General features: G+C 43.0%; 1 protein-coding gene across 3 annotated transcripts in view; it reads right to left on the bottom strand.

Annotated features, from left to right (window-relative positions):
• The window catches only part of GLT1D1 (glycosyltransferase 1 domain containing 1), an 86,223-nt gene that overhangs the window by 55,059 nt on the left and 10,279 nt on the right, over nucleotides 1–20,885 (bottom strand). For all 3 annotated transcript variants that reach the window (XM_068136086.2, XM_078768486.1, XM_078768485.1), the window contains exons 4-8: nucleotides 17,490–17,541; nucleotides 13,836–13,872; nucleotides 12,781–12,837; nucleotides 8,436–8,528; nucleotides 7,216–7,265 (exon numbers count right to left, since the gene is read on the bottom strand). In XM_068136086.2, coding sequence (XP_067992187.2) covers nucleotides 7,216–7,265; nucleotides 8,436–8,528; nucleotides 12,781–12,837; nucleotides 13,836–13,872; nucleotides 17,490–17,541 — 289 coding nt within the window. The remainder of the gene's footprint in view (nucleotides 1–7,215; nucleotides 7,266–8,435; nucleotides 8,529–12,780; nucleotides 12,838–13,835; nucleotides 13,873–17,489; nucleotides 17,542–20,885) is intronic.

Below are 20,885 nucleotides of genomic sequence, written 5' to 3'. Positions count from 1 at the left end.
GTTAAACTGCCAAAATCAAGACTCTCTGCTCACCTTCACTCCTTCATTCCTCTTTTCTCCCGCCTCTGGAACAAACTCCCTCACTCTCTTCAATCCCACTCCTCTCTCCAGGTCTTTAAAACGGCTGTTCACCACCATCTCTTATCTTCCCCAATCCAAAACCTTGATCTTTTCTACCCCCGCTAATTTCACCCCAAATCCACTTTTTTGAGGTGACTTTTGTCTTCTTTCCTGGAAGTCCTTGGTGTCCTTGCGTTTTATACCTATCCTGCCTCCCCCCAGGCCCTCTGCCTCCCACACATCTCCTCATGTCCCTGCCCTCAAATGTTGTGTTTGTGTGCTTCCTCCCCTTCTCTCCCCATCTTGTCGACCGCTCCCACTTTTATATACTTTGTTTACTTGTTTGTTTGATTTGTTTGTTTGATAGATGTTAGCTCTTTCACGAGCCTCGACTCTGTATCCAAAAAAAAAAAAAAAAAAAGGACAGTTTGAAATCCACTGCGAGAGAGAACCGTGGAAAAGGTGTTCGGCGGCGTGTTGCGCCATGCAACAAGATTGCCGGAAATTGGCAGGAGTTCTTGAGATTGGCAAACAAGACAGAGCTATTCGACTTCTTGGCACACCAGGTAAGACTCCATCCAGTATTGCATGATTGTTTTTCGCAAACCATATATACGTATCATCGAGTACACACTTCAAAATATGTGGATGATAACGACCGAGTGTAATTCCTACATCACTTTATATGCAATATCCGTAATGACATACAGTTTAATCAGGCTTGTTTTATTGGCCATCTTAGGTTGTAGAAAATCTGACGTCAGAGAAGGATGTCTACACCACATGCGGTGAGAATGTGCTCTGCACAAGAGTTCACCAGGACACTACATCCCTAGCACCATGTACCCACGAAGAGGCGGACACGCGAATGCTACTTCATGCAGTCGATGCCGTAAACAGAGGGTATCGCAGAATCGTGTTATGAACTGTGGACACCGACGTGCTCGTCCTGGCCGTCTCAACTGTGGCACTGCTTGAACACACAGAAATGTGGGTCGCTTTTGGCACTGGGAAGCATTTCAGGTACATTCCTACTCACGATATCGCCTCACAGCTTGGAAGTAGAAAGGCACGTGCACTTCCTATGTTTCACGCCTTCACAGGCTGTGATACAGTATCATCGTTTGCTGGCAGGGGGAAAAAGACCGCATTTGCCATTTGGAAGTCTTTCGACGAAGTGACGCCGGTATTCTCTACTTTGTCGATGGATCCATCAAAGTTCAATGACGACTGCATGTCTGTTCTGGAGACGTATGTTGTTCTACTGTATGACCGCACATGCACAGAAACTACTGTCGACTCAGCCAGGAAGCACATCTTCACTACCAAAGCTAGGCCCATCGAATCTATACCGCCCACAGGAGCAGCACTGTTACAGCATACAAAACGGGCGATATACCAGGGTGGACATGTATGGGGACAGGCCCTTGTGCGTTCCACAGTAGTTCCATCTCCAGAGGCATGCGGTTGGCAAAAGAGTGCCATGCAGGGCTGGCAACCGGTGTGGACAACACTACCAGAAGCTGTGGCGTCTTGTTCAGAGTTGCTGCGATGTGGATGTCAGAAAGGTTGTAGGGGACTATGCAAATGTGTCAGGGCTGCTCTTAAGTGTACATCACTCTGCCGTTGCAGTGGCAATTGTGATCACAATGAGGGCAACTAAAAGTTGTTACATTATGACATGTACATCCTCATGAACATTCACACTGGAGAGAAGCTACTAATATATCACATAATGTTCGCAATGTAGGAACTGATTATGCACTTCTACACACCATGCCCCATACTAGTGTGTCATAATCTAGACGCATAAATGAAGTGCTGAAATATTCCGACTTATGAAAATAGTATAATGATTTTTGCCAAACCCACTGCTCTGTGAATGCATAAGTCACGCCAATGTACGGTATAATTGTTAGTATGCAATGTGTACTGGTGTCATGGGTGTATAAATGTATAGGGCCTACTGATAGTATGCAATGGGTGTTTGGGTGTTTGTGTGCTTCCTCCCCTTCTCTCCCCATCTTGTCGACCGCTCCCCTTTTTATATACTTTGTTTGCTTGTTTGTTTGATTTGTTTGTTTGATAAATGTTAGCTCTTTCACGCGCCTCGACTCTGTATACAAAAAAATAAAAAAAAAAAAATAAAAATATGTATAAAGGTTATTCTACACATTATAATTGGAGATGTATAAAATGTTTCACTTTGTTCAAAATATGATTTTGTTTTGCACAAGTATAGCTAGCTGCTCAGTCTACTTTTCTCATAAGATAACCGGTCGCTTTTGGGAATTCGGACGCTCGTAATCATAACATTTAACAACTGAAGGTGGTTCACTATGCATTTGTATTGTTTTAATTGATGGTGCCATTATGCCTGAAATATATTAATAAATAAACTTGATCTATGTTTTATGACAAAATTACTTGGTATTATATGATTTGGGTGGTAGATATCAACAATTCGAATGGCGGCTATTTTGAATTTTAGCATAGCGTTCACCACTATGTTGATATATATGCATTTTTTCAACCAAATGATGGTTCCATTGGATTCTGCATGTCTGAAAACATACAAAAGGATACTTTATTTAAGTTTATATGTTAACTATTCACAAAGATACAGCAATTAATAGATATTTTCAATTCCGGCGGTGGCCATTTTGAATTTTCGCACTTTACGGGGGCTTCTCGGAGAAAATCCAGCTTGGTACCATATCTCAAGTTAATTAGTACCATCTTGGCAACATATATGCCAATTTTGGTGCTTTTACCACCAAACCCACAATCCTGGTGGCTTTTTACACATATCCGCCCCACTATGTACATGTGTGTGATGTTTGTGGCTAACCTTAAAATGGCCAAGCGGTCCGACCAATTTCACAGTCACTTCAAACAGCACAATCTCCATTTCATGACCTTTTTCAGTTATATCACGGTGATAACCAGGCCATTGTTAATCCATTTCATTTCCCTTATATTTTTATCACTTAAACTCAGGTGAACGAATGGCGAACACCCAAAATTGAACCAAAGGTCACAAAAAGGCTTCAACATGAAGGAAAATTGCACACTAAACGGGTGCACTTAAAAATCGGTTCATAATGCTGCCCTCGAAACCTTGTTGTTATTTAAATTGCCAATTCAATTAAAATTCCATAAAGGATAGATAAGGCAGGGCAGTGTTTATGGGGAAATTGAAAAACATCATTTGACCTGAACTGCAATGAGAAGAATGTCCCAGTGCTTATGGGGTTGTCGTGAGCGGCAGGATCCGCTTTGTACAGTTTTGTGTGCACAGCCTATGCTTTATCCTCAGTTTTAATTTCCGGGGAGACTCCATGCGGCAACAGCAGGTGTGGCATGTGGTTCCACACCATCTTCCACACCATCATTGTGGAGGGTTTCAGATATAATTTTTGTTTTGCGCTCTGACTGATCAAGTGGCTCTATCGTCAACATCATGTTAGTGCCATCAGACTCTGTACAGCACGTAAGACTTGATGACCACCCGTTTTTGCATCTTCGGATGCATATGGCCGCCAAAGCAGTTTCTTGGCTATTTGGCAAAAACCTGGATGGGTCGCCACTTCGATGCAGGATACTTGAATGGCTCATTCATCCCAGGAAGCAACCTACAAACCCTACAAAATAATACATTAAATGAACATATGTCACCCACAGGGTGAACCGTATCTTGCCATTTGACCTTGACCTTAATAATTTCGTATGGTGAATAGTATGTCTTCATGACCAACGCACATGAAATATTGAAAGATTTTGATGAGAACTGAGGAAATAATTTTTTCATGAAAATTCCGTTTTTTCGTCATGACGTCATCAAATGACGTCATAGCGTCAAACTGTTTACAGATCTGGGAAGCACTCATCAAGGGCATTCATATGAGGTATTACTCGATATGGTACCTACGATTTCAAAATTTGACCTTGGGGTCAATAATTTTCGACCTCCAGCGCTAACCATGAAGGTCAAGGCCGATCGCCACCAAAAACTAATCAGCTGAGCGCCGGACCATATACTAGATTCCCATGAAGTTTGGAGACGATCCGATCAAAGTTACTCAAAAAATTAGTGTTTCGTCGACCTCCATGATTGACCACAAAGTGACCTTGACCTTTGACCTTGACCTTCAAAATTTTGTGTGCTGAAGGGTATCTCTATAGGACTCTGATATGCGAAGTTACAGGAGTTTCCAATAATAACTGTGGTCTACAGAGTGATCTAAACGTGAAAAAAAATGATTAACCACAAACAAATGAATGACCTTCAAAATGACCTTGAAGGTCAAGGCCGATCGACACCAAAAACTAATCAGCTGAGCGCCATACCACACCCTATATACCCACCAAGTTTGGAGATCATAAGATCAAAGTTACTCAAAAAATAAGGGTTTCGTTGACCTCCATGATTGACCGCAAAGTGACCTTGACCTTTGACCTTGACCTTCAAAATTTTGTGTGCTAAAGGGTATCTCTAAAAGACTCTGATATGCGAACTTACAAGAGTTTCCAAAGGGAACTGTGCTCTACAGAGTGACCTAAACAATGCGAACTAAAGCAATACAATATACATGAAAAGTGCAGTTTTTTCGTCATAACGCCGTCAAATGACGTCACATTGTCAAACTAGTTATATGTTTGGAAAGCACTCAACAAGGGCTTCAATTTGAGGTACTACTCGATATGGTAACTGAAACTTGAAAATTTTACCTTTTGGTCAAAATTGAATGACCTTCAAAATGACCTTGAAGGTCAAGGCCGATCGACACCAAAAACTAATCAGCTGAGCGCCATACCACACCCTATATACCCACCAAGTTTGGAGATCATAAGATCAAAGTTACTCAAAAAATAAGGGTTTCGTTGACCTCCATGATTGACCCAATTGAATGACCTTCAAAATGACCTTGAAGGTCAAGGCCGATCGACACCAAAAACTAATCAGCTGAGCGCCATACCACACGCTATATACCCACCAAGTTTGGAGATCATAAGATCAAAGTTACTCAAAAAATAAGGGTTTCATTGACCTCCATGATTGACCGCAAAGTGACCTTGACCTTTGACCTTGACCTTCAAAATTTTGTGTGCTGAAGGGTATCTCTATAGGACTCTGATATGCGAAGTTACAGGAGTTTCCAATAATAACTGTGGTAAATATGGTAACTGAAACTTGAAAATTTTACCTTTTGGTCAAAATTGAATGACCTTCAAAATGACCTTGAAGGTCAAGGCCGATCGACACCAAAAACTAATCAGCTGAGCGCCATACCACACCCTATATACCCACCAAGTTTGGAGATCATAAGATCAAAGTTACTCAAAAAATAAGGGTTTCGTTGACCTCCATGATTGACCCAATTGAATGACCTTCAAAATGACCTTGAAGGTCAAGGCCGATCGCCACCAAAAACTAATCAGCTGAGCGCCGGACCATATACTAGATTCCCATGAAGTTTGGAGACGATCCGATCAAAGTTACTCAAAAAATAAGGGTTTCGTTGACCTCCATGATTGACCGCAAAGTGACCTTGACCTTTGACCTTGACCTTCAAAATTTTGTGTGCTGAAGGGTATCTCTATAGGACTCTGATATGCGAAGTTACAGGAGTTTCCAATAATAACTGTGGTCTACAGAGTGATCTAAACGTGAAAAAAAAATGATTAACCACAAACAAACAAAAAAACAAACAAACAAACAAACAAACATACAAGCTGACTGATACATCTTGCAAAAACTTCGTTTTGGCAAGATAATAAATGGTGGTGGTGGTTTGTATTTTGGCATTTGGCATCTAGGACCTCCATCCATAAATGGTGGTGGTTATCATTTTTCTGAGGGCACAGCTGTGTTCCTGATGCAATTCCCCCCATTACCACTCATTTTGCTGGCCTCGGAAGGATGACAGGCTGAGTCAACCCACCCGGTGTTAATTCAACGACATGACAGGGGCTAAAACTCAGGATCTTGCGATCCTACGACAGGCACCTTAAGGGTTAAGCCAACACCAGGCATCAGGGCCAGAATTCAATGCTGGTACAGTGAAACCTTGACTTACGAGTTTAATTCGTTCTGTGACCGAGCTCGTAACTCAATTTGCTCGTTTCTCAAATTAAATTTCCCCATTAAAATGAATTGAAATGCTATTAATCCGTTCCAGCCCCCAAAAATCCACACCAATTTTTTTTGTTACGTGTTTTTAAATAAGAAAAATGTACTTTATAAATAACAAATAATGTATAAACAAGCACGACCTCGTATATACTGTACATAATAAGCGGCGTTACGCGCGCTGCTTGTAAACAAGGAGGAAGCGGACAACGCGGTAATTTGTAAGTCTTTATTCAAGAACTCACTGTAACACTGGCGCTGGCGCGCTCCGGGCTGCGCGCCCGGCGTATATCCTGAGGCCACGCCTACCCCTCGGCGTGGCCACCGCCCACTTGGTGCGCGGAATGATGTCACCACGCCAGTGAGCTTCCGTGTCCGCCACAATGCAAAGAAATAAACTGGTTTTATTAAGTGTATTTACCTTGAAGATCAGACGAAGATGCTGGCGAAGGTGGAGGAGATGACTTTTGCCTTTTTCGCCACACTTTCCTCGCTTTCACTTGCAGGGCGTTTCAATAAAAACCTGTCCAACGAGGTTTGTTTCTTCCTCCCTTTCAAAATGTTTCGATCGTACTGCTACGATCGTACTGCATCGCCAAGTCGACAACACGCACACCTCGCTCATGTTTTTCGACGATTGCGTGTTTTATATCCAAGCACATCATCCTCTTCTTCTTCTCAGTACTGCCCTTGGCACTCAATTTCTTAGGACCCATGGTTAAAACTAAGAAATTTTCCAAAATAACCAACAATTGCGAAAACAAAGCAGCAGCGATATACGGCAGAGATGCTTGCACGGCAAGATAACCACGTGACCGGAACGCTCGTTGGGCCACCTAGTGGCGGGTGGCGTAAGCTCGTAACTCAGATCTCGGCTCACATCTCAAAGCAAAAAACCGCCCGAGCGACGGCTCGTATCTCGGAAAACTCGTAAGTTGGTGCACTCATAAGTCAAGGTTTCACTGTATTTGTGGTCACGATACAAGAGATGGCTTTTCTGTCTCAATATGGTGCAGGCTTACCTCTGGGCCGATGATAAGTAGAAAAACGTCGGGATGAGTCTCGTGCCAATCTGCGGACAAAACGTTCATTACACGAGTGGCAATCATGAACATCAGCCATTGTCAATTCCAAAGTTACATTTCCTTGGAATCCGCGTGCACGTGCATGCACACAGCCAATCTCTGCAACTAACAGTCCTATCTGCAGTCAATGTAAAAAAGTTTGGACAAAGTTGATCGGCGTTATATTCCTTGAAGTTGGTGTTGGTCACGCGTACGAGAACGGTTGAGGTGCTCGCAGGCCGGGATCCAATTTCGGATCTTTGGCTAGCAAGCCCTCCATCCTGCATAGCAAGCAACCCGTAATTCGAGCACATTTTACGATGAAGGAATTGCACCACTGATCCCTCATTGAATTGAGGTCTCAAAGAATTGAGGAGAATTGAGGAGAATTGAGGAACTTCATAGAAGTACAAAAAAAGAGTAAACACATTGGATTTGCAATTTGTTTTTGGCCAAAGCAATCCCATCCTTTGTATTTAATTCTCACGCTGTTTGTTTGTTGTGATTGGAATTTAAACGACTTTCACAAAGACGTTTTCACAACTTATTTCAATTGAAGAAGTTGGGCTGGCAGGGCAGCTCAGAGCACTCCAGGCCGGGTTTGAATCCCGACCTAGCTATGAACTCTCTGATCCTGGTGTTTTGCAGGCAAGGTGATTCATCGATGTGTGTGCTGTCCCTCGGATGGACGTTAAACTGGGCGCCTGCTCAAATCACGTTCAGGTGAACGTTATGCCTGGCCAGCCAGTTCGTGAAAAACTAGGGTCAAAAACGTCTGGCCAACTACACAAGGTGGGAATAAATAGGGGATGGAGGGGGTGGTGTGTGGTGTAGTGCTGGTAGTAGTAGTGAATTTTAAAAGTTGTAATTTGAGAAATAACTGCAGTATTTTGTAAAGTGAAGGAAATGCATCAGCGCACACAATATAAATGACCTCCAGATACAATCAAACTCATTTCCGAGTTACAACGGAATGTAAATCGGAATGTTTAATATGATTAATGTTTTTAGCCAAATGAAAAATAATCCCACATTCGCAATCTCACTAGCAGCAGCAGCAGCAGCAGCAGCAGCAACAACACAAGCAACCACAAAACGAGATGGATAAAAGTGTATACAGGTGATGGTTTTTGGATCGAGACATTGAACTGGATTATCATCCGACAGATTGGACGTACCAGAGAAGGCGTGGACGATAAACAATGGATCTTTCACCCTGCGTAGGCCACAGACAAGCAGGAATAGGAGTGTGTGTGGTTTGAGTGGGACCCCTGCACTCAAGGGAATAAAAAATAAAGAAAAGTAAAACACGAGCGAAGTCTGCAATTTATTATTATTATTATTTTTTAAACACAAGATAAAATAGCTTCTTTAAAATAAAGACAAAAAGTGGCGGCATTAGTGTGCTGTGGGAATACAATGGCAGCCACTGGCTTTTATGGAGCATATTGCCACCGCTGTGTCAATCCTCCTCTTCCATGAGCCTCGACCATGCATACATACAAAAAAAAACTGCTTGTAAAATTTAACCCGGAACCAAAATGGGTTTGATTTGAGTAATTCACACATGCACTGCACCCCGAGCACCAAAGTACCAATGCCCAACCTCCACCTCCACATTTCAACAGCTACCAACAACCATCTAATAACTTCCAGGGCAAGGTCCGCTGGCACAGGTCCTGAAAACTACTACAATGGAATCGATTAATCAGTTTGTGGTATGGTAGCCAATTTAGTTTTGGACGAGACTGAAGAATTCGTGTGTGTGTGTGTGTTTGTACACACACACACACACACATATATCCACACACACACACATATCCACACACACACACATATCCACACACACACACATCCACACACACACACATACACACATATCCACACACACACCTATCCACACACACACACATATACACACACACACACACACACACACACACACACACACACACACACACACACACACATACACACACACACACACACACACACACACACACACGTTTTCTGTGACACTTGCAGTTCAGAGTGTGTGAATTCCAGCCCAGGCAATGGTATTGTAAATTACAGCTTTCCAGCTTCGTCTCACTGTTACCCTCTGTCAACCAGACTAATCATGTATTTTGTTGGCATTGAATTTGTTTTCACTTTCTTATTTACTTTTACTTCATTGTTTGTTACTTGCAAAAATTGTAGATTTTTCAAGTATATTGGTTGGTCTTGTGTGTTATTCTGTCTGTCTGTTTCTTTGTCAATCACCTACAGGTCACAATTTTAAACTATCTTTATGAAACTACACAAAATGGTGGAGTTGGTCATAAGACAAACAACACAACATGCATTTTAAAAGGCCATTTTCCCTGCTAGAGCGGGGGTTAGCCTTGCGGTCCCCATGACAATCTTCTCCATTTTGCCCTATTTTCTGCATCTCCCCTTGTTAACCCCCTTGCCTGCATTTCTTCTTCCACCATCTTTAGCCAAGTCTTTCTCGGTCTACCCCGTCCTCTACTTCCTTCTACATTCATTTCCATCACTCTTCTCAACCAGTCACTTTCATCCTTCCTCAACACATGACCAAAGCATCTCAACCTGTTCCTCTTCACAGCATCAATCACAGGCTCTATTCCCATCATCTTTCGCAATTCATCATTGGTCTTCCTCTCTCTCAACGATACTCCGCACATCCGTCGAACCATTCGCATTTCCACCCTTTCCAGCCTTCGTTGCTGCTCTACGTTCATTACCCATGTCTCGCTCCCATAAATCATAACACGTCTCACACATGCAGCATACACCTTTCCCTTCAGCTTCAACGACACTCCCCTCCTCATCAGCACGCCACTCAGTTCCCGAAACTTCTTCCGTGCACATCTCACTCGAGCAACCGTTGCCGAGTCTGATCCACCTTCTCCATTCAGCATGTCTCCGAGGTAGCAAAATGTTTTCACACCTTCCAGCTTCACGCCGTCTCCAAGATCCAACTCAACATTTCCTCCATCTGCAGCTCCCTCTATGCACAACTTACACTTTAATGTAGCTGCCACACTGGTTAATGACCCTCTCAAAACACTACATTTTTGATGAACCCACTCAGCGCACATTGGACATTGGTCATAAGTTGGTCATAAGGAAGAAGCCTATTGATTTTGAGGTGAAAAGGTCAATGTAAGCCAAAGGCCAACAACGTCGTCACATTCCTAAAATCCTCAATTTCATCCGATTGACCTGAAATTTGAAGAGGATTTGCATATCAGTCACTGAATTCAACCACCAATTATTTTTGAGGTAAACATATGTCAAAAGGTCAACATAGGCCAAAGGTCAACAACTTATTTTGGGAATTTTGTAAGTAGCATGCTATGCATGACATACAGTGCATTCAGAAAGTATTCAGACCCCTTTTTTCACATTTTGTTATGTTGCAGCCTTGTGCTGAAATCGTTTAAATTCATTTTTTCCCTCATCAATCTACACTCGATACCCCACAATGACAAAGATAAAACAGGATTTTAGAAAGTTTTGCAAATTTATTAAAAAGAAAAAACTGAAATATCACATTAACATAAGTATTCAGACCCTTTGCTATGACACTTGAAATTTAGCTCAGGTGCCTCCCATTTCTCTTGATCATCTTTGACATGTTTCTACACCTTGATTGGAGTCCACCTGTGGTAAATTCAATTGATTGGACATGATTTAGAAAGGACACACCTGTCTATATAAAGTCTCACAGCTGACAATGCATATCAGAGCAAAAACCAAGCCACGAGGCCGAAGGAACTGCCTGCAGAGCTCAGAGACAGGATTGTGTCGAGGAACAGATCTGGGGAAGCCTACAAAAAAATTTCTGCTGCATTGAAGGTCCCCAAGAGCACAGTGGCCTCCATAATTCTTAAATGGAAGAAGTTTGGAACAACCAGGACTCTTCCTAGAGCTGGCCGCCCGGCCAAACTGAGCAATCGCGGGAGAAGGGCCTTGGTCAGAGAGGTCACCAAGAACCCGATGGTCACCCTGACTGAGCTCCAGAGATCCTGTGTGGAGATGGGAGAAACTTCCAGAAGGACAACCATCACTGCAACACTCCACCGATCTGGGCGTTATGGCAGACTGACCAGATGGAAGCCTCTCCTTAGTGAAAGACACATGAAAGCCCGCTTGGAGTTTGCAAAAAAAGCACCGAAAGGACTCTCAGACTGTGAGAAACAAGATTCTCTGGTCTGATGAAACCAAGATTGAACTGTTTGGCCTCAATTCCAAGCGTCATGTCTGGAGGAAGCCAGGCACCACTCATCACCTGCCCAATACCATCCCAACGGTGAAGCATGGTGGTGGCAGCATCATGCTGTGGGGGTGTTTTTCAGCAGCAGGGACTGGGGGACTGGTCAGGGTTGAGGGAACAATGAACGGAGCAAAGTGCAGAGATATCCTTAATGAAAACCTGAAACAGAGCACTCAGGACCTCAGACTGGGCCGAAGGTTCACCTTCCAACAGGACAATGATCCTAAGCACACAGCCAAGACAACGCAGGAGTGGCTTAGGGACAACTCTGTGAAGGTCCTTGAGTGGCCCAGCCAGAGCCCTGACTTGAACCCAATCGAACATCTCTGGAGAGACCTGAAAATGGCTGTCCACCAACAGTCGCCATCCAACCTGACAGAACTTGAGAGGATCTGCAGAGAAGAATGGCAGAAAATCCCCAAATCCAGGTGTGCAAAGCTTGTCGCGTCATACCCACAACTCGAGGCTGTAATCGCTGCCAAAGGTGCTTCAACTAAGTACTGAGTTAAGGGTCTGAATACTTATGTCAATGTGATATTTCAGTTTTTTATTTGTAATAAATTTGCAAAACTTTCTATAATCCTGTTTTCTTTTTGTCATTATGGAGTATTGAGTGTAGATTGATGAGGGAAAAATGAATTTAAACGATTTCAGCATAAGGCTGCAACATAACAAAATGTGAAAAAAGTGAAGGGGTCTGATTACTTTCTGAATGCACTGTATTTCTTGTTTAAGGTTTGATGCGAGTTGTGAGGGTCGTGATGGAGTACTGCTTGGTCTCGCGGATGTTTTAGGATTGGGGAATGTTAGCCAATGGCAGTCGTCTGTTACCTAGTTTGAGTGGGTTTGAATATTTGATCCGTTCATTTGTTCAATGCACACAATAAAGGCAATTGGAAGTGCATTCTTGTTAGTTTGCTCAAAGATTGCTGAAACTTTGAGTTTGGGCACAATAAAAGGTTGGAGGGTTGTGCCGACATCTCCACAGGGTTTGCACCGCTATTCCCTTCTAGAATAAATGCATAATGAACAACGTAATCGCACGGTTAATAAAGTTTGCACCGCACCACCAGAACTAATCCATGCGGTGAATCGGCCATGTTTCAGATAAAGGTCAGCTTCAGCTTAAATGCTCGCAATTGAAATTTAAAATGCAACGGGAAGAAGCTAGGATACAGCACAAAACACTGCACTACACTCGAGTGAACACAAAATTCCATACTTCGTACTGGACTGCTTACCGGCTTTGTGAAGATAATCTCTCCAGTCAAAGTTCTTGCTAGGATTGGTTACAACAGCTAGAAAAAGCAGAGAAAAATCCGTCTTATCAATATGTACAGATGATCTTAACGCACATGCGCGCGTGCACACACAGACACACACACACACATAAAGGGAGGGAGGTACAGAGAGAGGGAGGGGGGAGAGGGGAGGCGAGGGAGGGGGGAGAGGGAGGGTGAGAGAGGGAGGGTGAGAGAGGGAGGGTGAGAGAGGGAGGGTGAGAGAGGGAGGGTGAGAGAGGGAGGGGGGAGAGGGAGGGGGGAGAGGGAGGGTGAGAGAGGGAGGGAGGTAGAGAGGGAGGGAGGGTGAAGAGGGAGAGGGGAGGAGAGGGAGGGGGAGAGGGAGAGGGGAGGAGAGGGAGGGGGGAGAGGAAGGGTGAGAGAGGGAGGTTGAGAGAGAGGGAGAGAGGGAGGGAGCCAGAGAGGGAGGGAGGCAGAGAGGAGGGGAGGTGGAGAGGGGGGAGGCAGAGATGGGGGAGAGAGGGGGAGAAGGAGGGAGGGAGAGAGGGAGGGAGGGGGTTAATGTACTACTTCACTTCCATACCTGAAAGAAAAGCCGCTCTTTCAGATTTTAGGCATGAAAGATGGAATTTTTACAACAAAAGGCCGTGGACCGTGAAACTGTTAAACTGCGCACAATGAATGCCTGCGATGTAGATTCGATTTCGTTCATTTTGTGCCCACACAATAGTCCATGAAAATTTTGAGAAATTAAAAATGGTGTTCTCTCAATTGTCAGAACCATGCTGCATTGAAATGGTATTTTTAATGGTATCGAGTTAAACCCCAAGGACTACAGTTCCCGATTTACTGTGTGGTGCATTGCTTTGGCTGTGCAGTTGATAAGGCTGCACAAAAGGTGTCCACTGTCAGGCCTGATGATGCGTGATGCCGGGTGGTTTCAGGGTGGTAAAGATGTTGAAAGATGAAAAACGAAACATTTGCTCAGGCAATGTTATTCTTGTGCAGCATGGTGTCGGTCCAGTAAACTTGCAAATAACTGCTCCGGTCCTCACCTTGGGGTTGTACGTGGATCTTTGTGCGGCTATCAGCCTGGAAGTAAAACACCACGGTCAGTTGTCACAGGTATTGGAAGCACAACAATTGCCACACGGAAATGTTCCCAAGACACCCAACTAGGTTTTCCCTCACAAAGACATCACAGAACGCAATGCATTCAAGGTGTGATCTTGTCAGGTTCTACCAGTAATGGACAGAAAGCTCAATGACCCCATCTCATCGACATTTCCCACATTCAGATGGTTCTTGTGAACTTGACACCAAATGTGTCAGACATGGCTGGACTGAACACGACGAGTGTATATGGCATGATAGTCTCCCACACTCTCTTCAATCCCACTCTCCCTTCCAGGTCTTCAAAACAGCTGTTCACCACATTCTCATATCTTACCCCATTCAAAACCATTATATTTTCTACCCCCGCTAATTTACCCCAAAAACACTACTTCAAATTCCCTGTTTTCTTTCCTGAAAGTCCCTGTAGTAGTGTCCATCTTGTTTACCCTACGTACTCCGCCCCAACCCTCTCTCTTTCATAGATCTCCTGATGTCCCTGTTCCATACTACTGTTGTTGTACTTCCCTCTCTCACCTCCTCTCGTTCCTTGCTCCCTTTGTTATATGTTTTGTGAGCTAGCTCTCATACGAGCCTCGACAACGTATGCAAAAAAAACCAAAAAAACTACAGAATTATATTTGCACAAGAAGACAGCAAACCAGAGAAAGCATCCATCCCTAACCCACCGAGCATAAAAGTTTCATGGTTCAAAGATGTGAATAGAAGATGTCACACATGAAACCGAATCAGAAACAAATACAGCACCAACAACAGCACAAAAGTTGTGTTTCCTATCGTAGTTGAGGCTCAGTGAAGATAAACAATAGAAAGTGGAGGCTCAACAAACCGACAAAGGGGAATAGGCATACAAGAAGACAAAGATGTACCACGGGATGCAAAAGAGACTGGCAGACAGAGAAGGGAGTAGTTGGGAGTCTGCTTTAGTTTCAAATGAGAAAAGGTTCACATCTCTAGAGTGATACTTCAGGATAAAGCACATTGTAGTTGCAACAGTTTTACAGCATCTTCTGATGAGGGCAAACCATTCGTGCAAGTTGAGGAAGGGCAATGCAATTCAAGGTTTGCATGGCCTTCACCGAGCTTCACAACCAAGTACACTAAATATTGCACATACCTGCTCACCTTATGTGCCAATTTGGAAGAAATGAGTATTGATAAAAGTGAAAAAATACAGCTATGCACTGCATTCCCACGAGCATCACGGAGCGCTCACTATGAACGAGTGAGCAGCCGGCGCACGACTGCACAACAGAGGTGAGAGGTGAATGAGCGAAACGTTCTCCAGATCAAAAAAAACCAAACTTTTTGTTGTTTCATTAATTCATTCATTTTGTATGCGGTCTGGGGTTGCTGGTTGCATCATCGCTGGGAGTGCAGCTGTGCCGCTCATGCAGTCTGCCATGTAGGTCGGAGCAGGAATTTGCCATTTGTTCAGGGTGCCGGCAATAGCTCGGCCACTCTTCACAAATAGTTTACGTCTCCGTTGTTGTGATTGGTACTACGTACTGCGTAGTGACGTCTGGGGGCGTGGCTTCAGTGGTTGATGGCGGCTCGTCATGATGGCCGTGTGCCCTGTGAGAGCTTGGTAGCGTCTTTAATAAACCGTTTGATTAAAGGAGATTCCTGAACTTACTACATGGTGTCAGAAGTGGGATGCCGTTAAACACCGACTAATGCCGTTAAACGGGACACCCAGCCTAATGTCCATCCGAGGGATGGTACACACCACACATTGATGCCTCGCCCTGCCTGCAAAGCACCGGGATAGTCGGGTTCACTATGTTTTTTCGTTCAAAATCATGGTAGATTAGCAAACCTATACATTTTTGGAAACGTTATTACATGGAAAATCTGAAAATCAATGTTTACATTTGCCAATTCCGACCAATTCGATTCGACCAATTCGACCAATCGACCAATTCGATTCGACCAATTCGACCAATCGACCAATTCCATTCGACCAATTCGACCAATCGCTTCAATCGACCATTCGACCAATTCGATTCGATTCATCGAATTCGATTTGATCGACCATTCGACCAATTCGATTTGCCAATCAATTTGACCGACCTTTGCTTGTGTGGAACGGACTGTGAAAACGATGCGGACTATATTGTCGGATACGACACACGGGACAGTGACGACGAACTCTAAATGGCATATTCTGTAATCGTGTATGTTTGATGCCATTGACTGCCTGTGTAGATTTTGTCATTGACTGCCTGTGTAGATGTGAAGTTATACTGACTGCATGTGTATATATGATTTTGCTGACTGCCTGTGTATGTTTGGTGATATGAATTATCGTGACACATTTTGATGTTATTAACTGCCTGTACAAAATGATAACATGTATTTGATTATGCAACTTATCGCGAATATAAAGACAGTATTTTGCAATTCAAAACCTTTGATTCGTGTCTTACCATTCCCCATAGCACTAATTTGATACTTTCATTGGATTCCTTGTCCCTGAAAATATAGGTTTAGTATATTTTTAAAAGTTTTTAGGGTAATTAGAGGCAGAAATAGAACAAAATATGTATTTTACAGTGGCCATTTTGAAAATCCAAAATAGCCGCCATACAGGTATCTCTCCAAATGTAAATATTGATTTTTAGTTTCCTTATGCTATAACCTTTCCAAAAATGTATAGGTTTGCTAATCTACCATGATTTTGAACGAAATATAATTTATTGACATAGTGAACCTGACTAGGAAGACAGTTTATAGCTTTGCCAGGATTCAAATCCAGACGAGACAGCTCAGACTGCGCACCTCTTGCCATCCCTTTTTCGTTAGTGGCAAAAATAAAAGTCAACGTTTCTTTTCACAACCTAAAATTTATCATCTGCAATGTTTTTAATCTCTTGCAGTAGCACAACAACAACAACATGCATTTTAAGGCCATTTTCCCTGCAAGAGCGGGGGTTAGCCTTGCGGTCCCCATGACGATCTTCTCCATTTTGCCCTATTTTCTGCATCTCTCCTTGTTAACCCCCCTGCCTGCATTTCTTCTTCCACCATCTTTAGCCAAGTCTTTCTCGGTCTTCCCCGTCCTCTACTTCCTTCTACATTCATTTCCATCACTCTTCTCAACGAGTCACTTTCATCCTTCCTCAACACATGACCAAACCATCTCAACCTGTTCCTCTTCACAGCATCAATCACAGGCTCTATTCCCATCATCTTTCGCAATTCATCATTTGTCTTCCTCTCTCTCAACGATACTCCACACATCCACCGAACCATTCGCATTTCCACCCTTTCCAGCCTTCGTTGCTGCTCTACGTTCATTACCCATGTCTCGCTCCCATAAATCATAACACTTCTCACACAAATAACTCTCACAATAACTCAATACTCTCACAATATCTCACAAATCTCACAATAACAAATAACTCTCACACACAAATAACTCACAAATAAACTCCCAAGTAAAAAGGTTACAAAGATACGAGATATCTGTCGTGTGAATTCTGTCAAAGTCCATTAGAATTAACACATAAATGCTGTTTGTGTGTGCGATCTGAAAAAATAAATAAATAAAGAGTCTGTGCAATGAAACCCACCCAAAGACGCTCTGCAGTCTCTTTCAGTTCATCCGTGAAGGCGACCAGGAATCTGGGGTAAGAACATTGCATCACGTGACACACAAAAATAATATACACAGTAAATTGGCCAGCGGATCTCAAGCACGTGGAAAGGTGAAAATCCGAGTGCAACACCTGAGTTTTGATGGTAAACAGGGGCATCCTTAGAAATATGTTGTTCAGAACAGAAATCCTGTACCTAGTAAAGGTGAGTGGCCAGTCCCCATAAAAGGGCCATGGAGTGTCAGTGCTCATCCCATACAACAACATTTGAAGGGTTATTCACTCTACCTTATGTAATGTTAAAATATGGTGCAATCTCATTTCCTGGTCGCTCATTGCCTTGCTTGTCACGTCCAATTGTGGCCCCACTGTCATTATGCTGCCCATTTACCCCCAATCTCTTGGCTCTTCCACGAGAGGAATACGATGCACAATATCTACACAATTCTAAGACACCCCCAAATGAAAGGTGGATGTCAGTTATTCTTTAGAAAAGGAAATAAAACAATACTTAATGGACACAAGGCACACCTTTCTTGAAAGTTCGCACAAAGTCGAACTGAGAAACGGGAATAAAAATGGCAGCATGAATCGGGTATAGGAATTGTGGGAACTGCAAAAGCAGAACAAGAATTGGTAAAATGAGAGTGAATGGTTATCAAAGACACAGCGATGAATCACTCCTCTTCCGCCCAACTGTCCTTATTTTGATCACGTGGGTGATGTGAGCTCTTCCGACCATTTATCTTTCAGAGAGACAGGGCGCACACCCCTCTCTCCAAACTCTCAACTTCACTTTCGATTGTAAGGCGCACCAAAAATAAATAAATAAATCTCATTTTGTACAAAAAGTCGTTCCTTTGAATAATTTCTGATATAGGCGCCAGGACCATATTGGACCATATTATTCAGATAGATCAGATAGTGAAAGCCTTCTTCAAAGTTCGTGCCACATTTGCACGACACCGGAATCGGGAGACCGAGGGTCTCACCACTGGTCATCGATTTCTGGACATGTAATTGGTATTACAAACCGGTGGAGATGTAAATCAAAACGTGTGCGCTTCTGCAACAATCTCAAGAGGACAGGTCATGCTGTAGAGTCTGAGTGATGAACCAATGGATTAATAAACATGTCCGTCATCGTGTTTCATGGACATTTCTCTTGGTACTGGTCATCCCTAGTCCATTGCTTCGTTACTGCCTTGTGCTGTGCCTTTCGGTGAAGACCCATCACTCAAGGTTTGATTAATGTTTGCGTGCTCAGCCCACAATTCCTCCTTCACCTGTTGAGTCCAATTATTACCTCCGCCACACCAAAGGTGGATGGAGGTTATGTTTTCACCCATATCTGTCCCTTTGTTTGTTTGTTTGTTTCTTTGTTTGTTTGTGAGCAAAATATCTCAAGAGGTTGTGGACGGATTCGGACGAAATTTGGCAGAGATGTAGTGTATGCGACAAGGATGAAATGATTAGATTTTAGCGAAGATCCGGATTCGGCTACTAGAATTTTTAAAGTGAATCTTCACCATTGGGAGATAGGGCCAAAAACGATACATAGCAGGATATCTCAAAAATTGTGGACGGATTTGCAGAAACTTGGTGGACAGGTTTGGTGTCTAACAAGGACGATTCGATTCGATTTTTGTGAAGATCTGAATATGGATTCGGATATGATAATTATTTAATTTTTAAGTGATTCTTCACCTTTGGGAGATAGGACCAAAAACTATATATAGCAGGATATCTCAAAAAGATGGATAGATTTGGACGAAACTTGTTGGACAGGTTGTGTGCGTGACCAGAAAGAATCGATTTAATTTTGGTGAAGATCCGGATCCGGCTAGTAGAATCTTTTAAGTGATTCTTCACCATTGAGTGATTTGGCCAACCAGGCGGAGGTATGCTTTCTACCGAGTGCCGGTCTAGTTTCCAGTGTGATATCGTTGCAAATCAGATTGAAACTATCTGAACCTTCTCCAACGATGAAGTATCCATCTTGAAAGGTTCTTTGTATGTTCTGTGTAGCGTGCAGCATTTCCAAGACGTATACCGATGTCCACTATGTATAATGTCCAGTATGTTCCACATTATTAGAGTAGAACAGCTGCTGCTGCATGCAGATGCAGAACCCAATTCAATTTCCACAAGATGTTTATCCTTATAATACACATGCTGCAGCACAAAAATCAGGAAGCTAAACAGAAATCAGGTGCAAGACTAGAACGGCACTCGGTAGGGCGCACACCTCCGCCAGGCTGACCAGTTTATGTTTTGTGTACCACTGATAGGCCGGATCTGGATTCGGACCTGAACGAAAATCTAATCGGCTTGTTCTTGTCACATCACCAACTCATCCCCCAAGTTTAGTCATAACTCGTCCATAACTTTTTGAAATATCATGTTATATATCGATTTTTGCCCGATTTTTTAATGGTGAAGAATCACTTAAAAATTAAATAATTCTCGTATTCGAATCCATAATCAGATCTTCACCAAAATTGAAGCAATTCTTCCTTGTCACGCACACAACCTGTCTAACAAGTTTCGTCCAAATCAATCCACAACCTTTTGAGATATCCTGCTATATATATCATTTTTGGCCCTATCTCCCAATGGTGAAGATTCACTTTAAAAATTCTAGTAGCCGGATCCGGATCTTCACCAAAATCTAATAATTTCGTCCTCGTCACATACGCTACCTGTATGTTCCGCCAAATTTCATCCGAATCCGTCCACAACCTTGATATCTTTTGTTCAGACAAACAAACATACAGACAGACAAAACATAACCTCCATCCGAAGGTGAAAATAACATTTAAAATATTTGCCATCAGACTACAATTTACACAAGACCAAATTCATTCGCTCAGCATTATTCCGTCTTCTATCGGTACAGCACATGCCCAGCATGTGGGAGGGAAGGGGGGTAAAGTTAAAACGAGACTATTTTGTCGAGGCCCATTTACATGGTCATGACACCGTCCCCTCCCAGCCTACTAAAGCCTCTAGCTATACGTGAATCCATCCCACATCCTCGTTTTTTAAACTCGCAAACAGACCGACTTCATTTCTGAACTCTTCCTCCCAACACTGATTTAGAAACAGATTACGTTTCTTGTTTCCCATTCCATGTCCTTATTCATTATGCACGATTAACTTTGTTCCTACTGTTTTATTTAATAGCAGTGACCTCGTGCTCTCATGAATTGATGGCGGCTTTTGGGACCGAGTTTAATTGAATCTGTGCTTTCTCCACGAAGCTATCATTGATTAATTACATAACTTTGATAAAAGGTGCGAGACAGGAATTATAAGGGGTGTTAAAAAAATGTTTATATAAGAACTGGTAGTTCAGTGGCATCCCAGAAC

Source organism: Myxine glutinosa, chromosome 14, assembly GCF_964187855.1.
Source record: "Myxine glutinosa chromosome 14, kmMyxGlut1.1, whole genome shotgun sequence".
Taxonomy (NCBI): domain Eukaryota; kingdom Metazoa; phylum Chordata; class Myxini; order Myxiniformes; family Myxinidae; genus Myxine; species Myxine glutinosa.
Note: the sequence above shows the minus strand (reverse complement) of the source record. Positions and strands in the feature narration are given on the sequence as shown.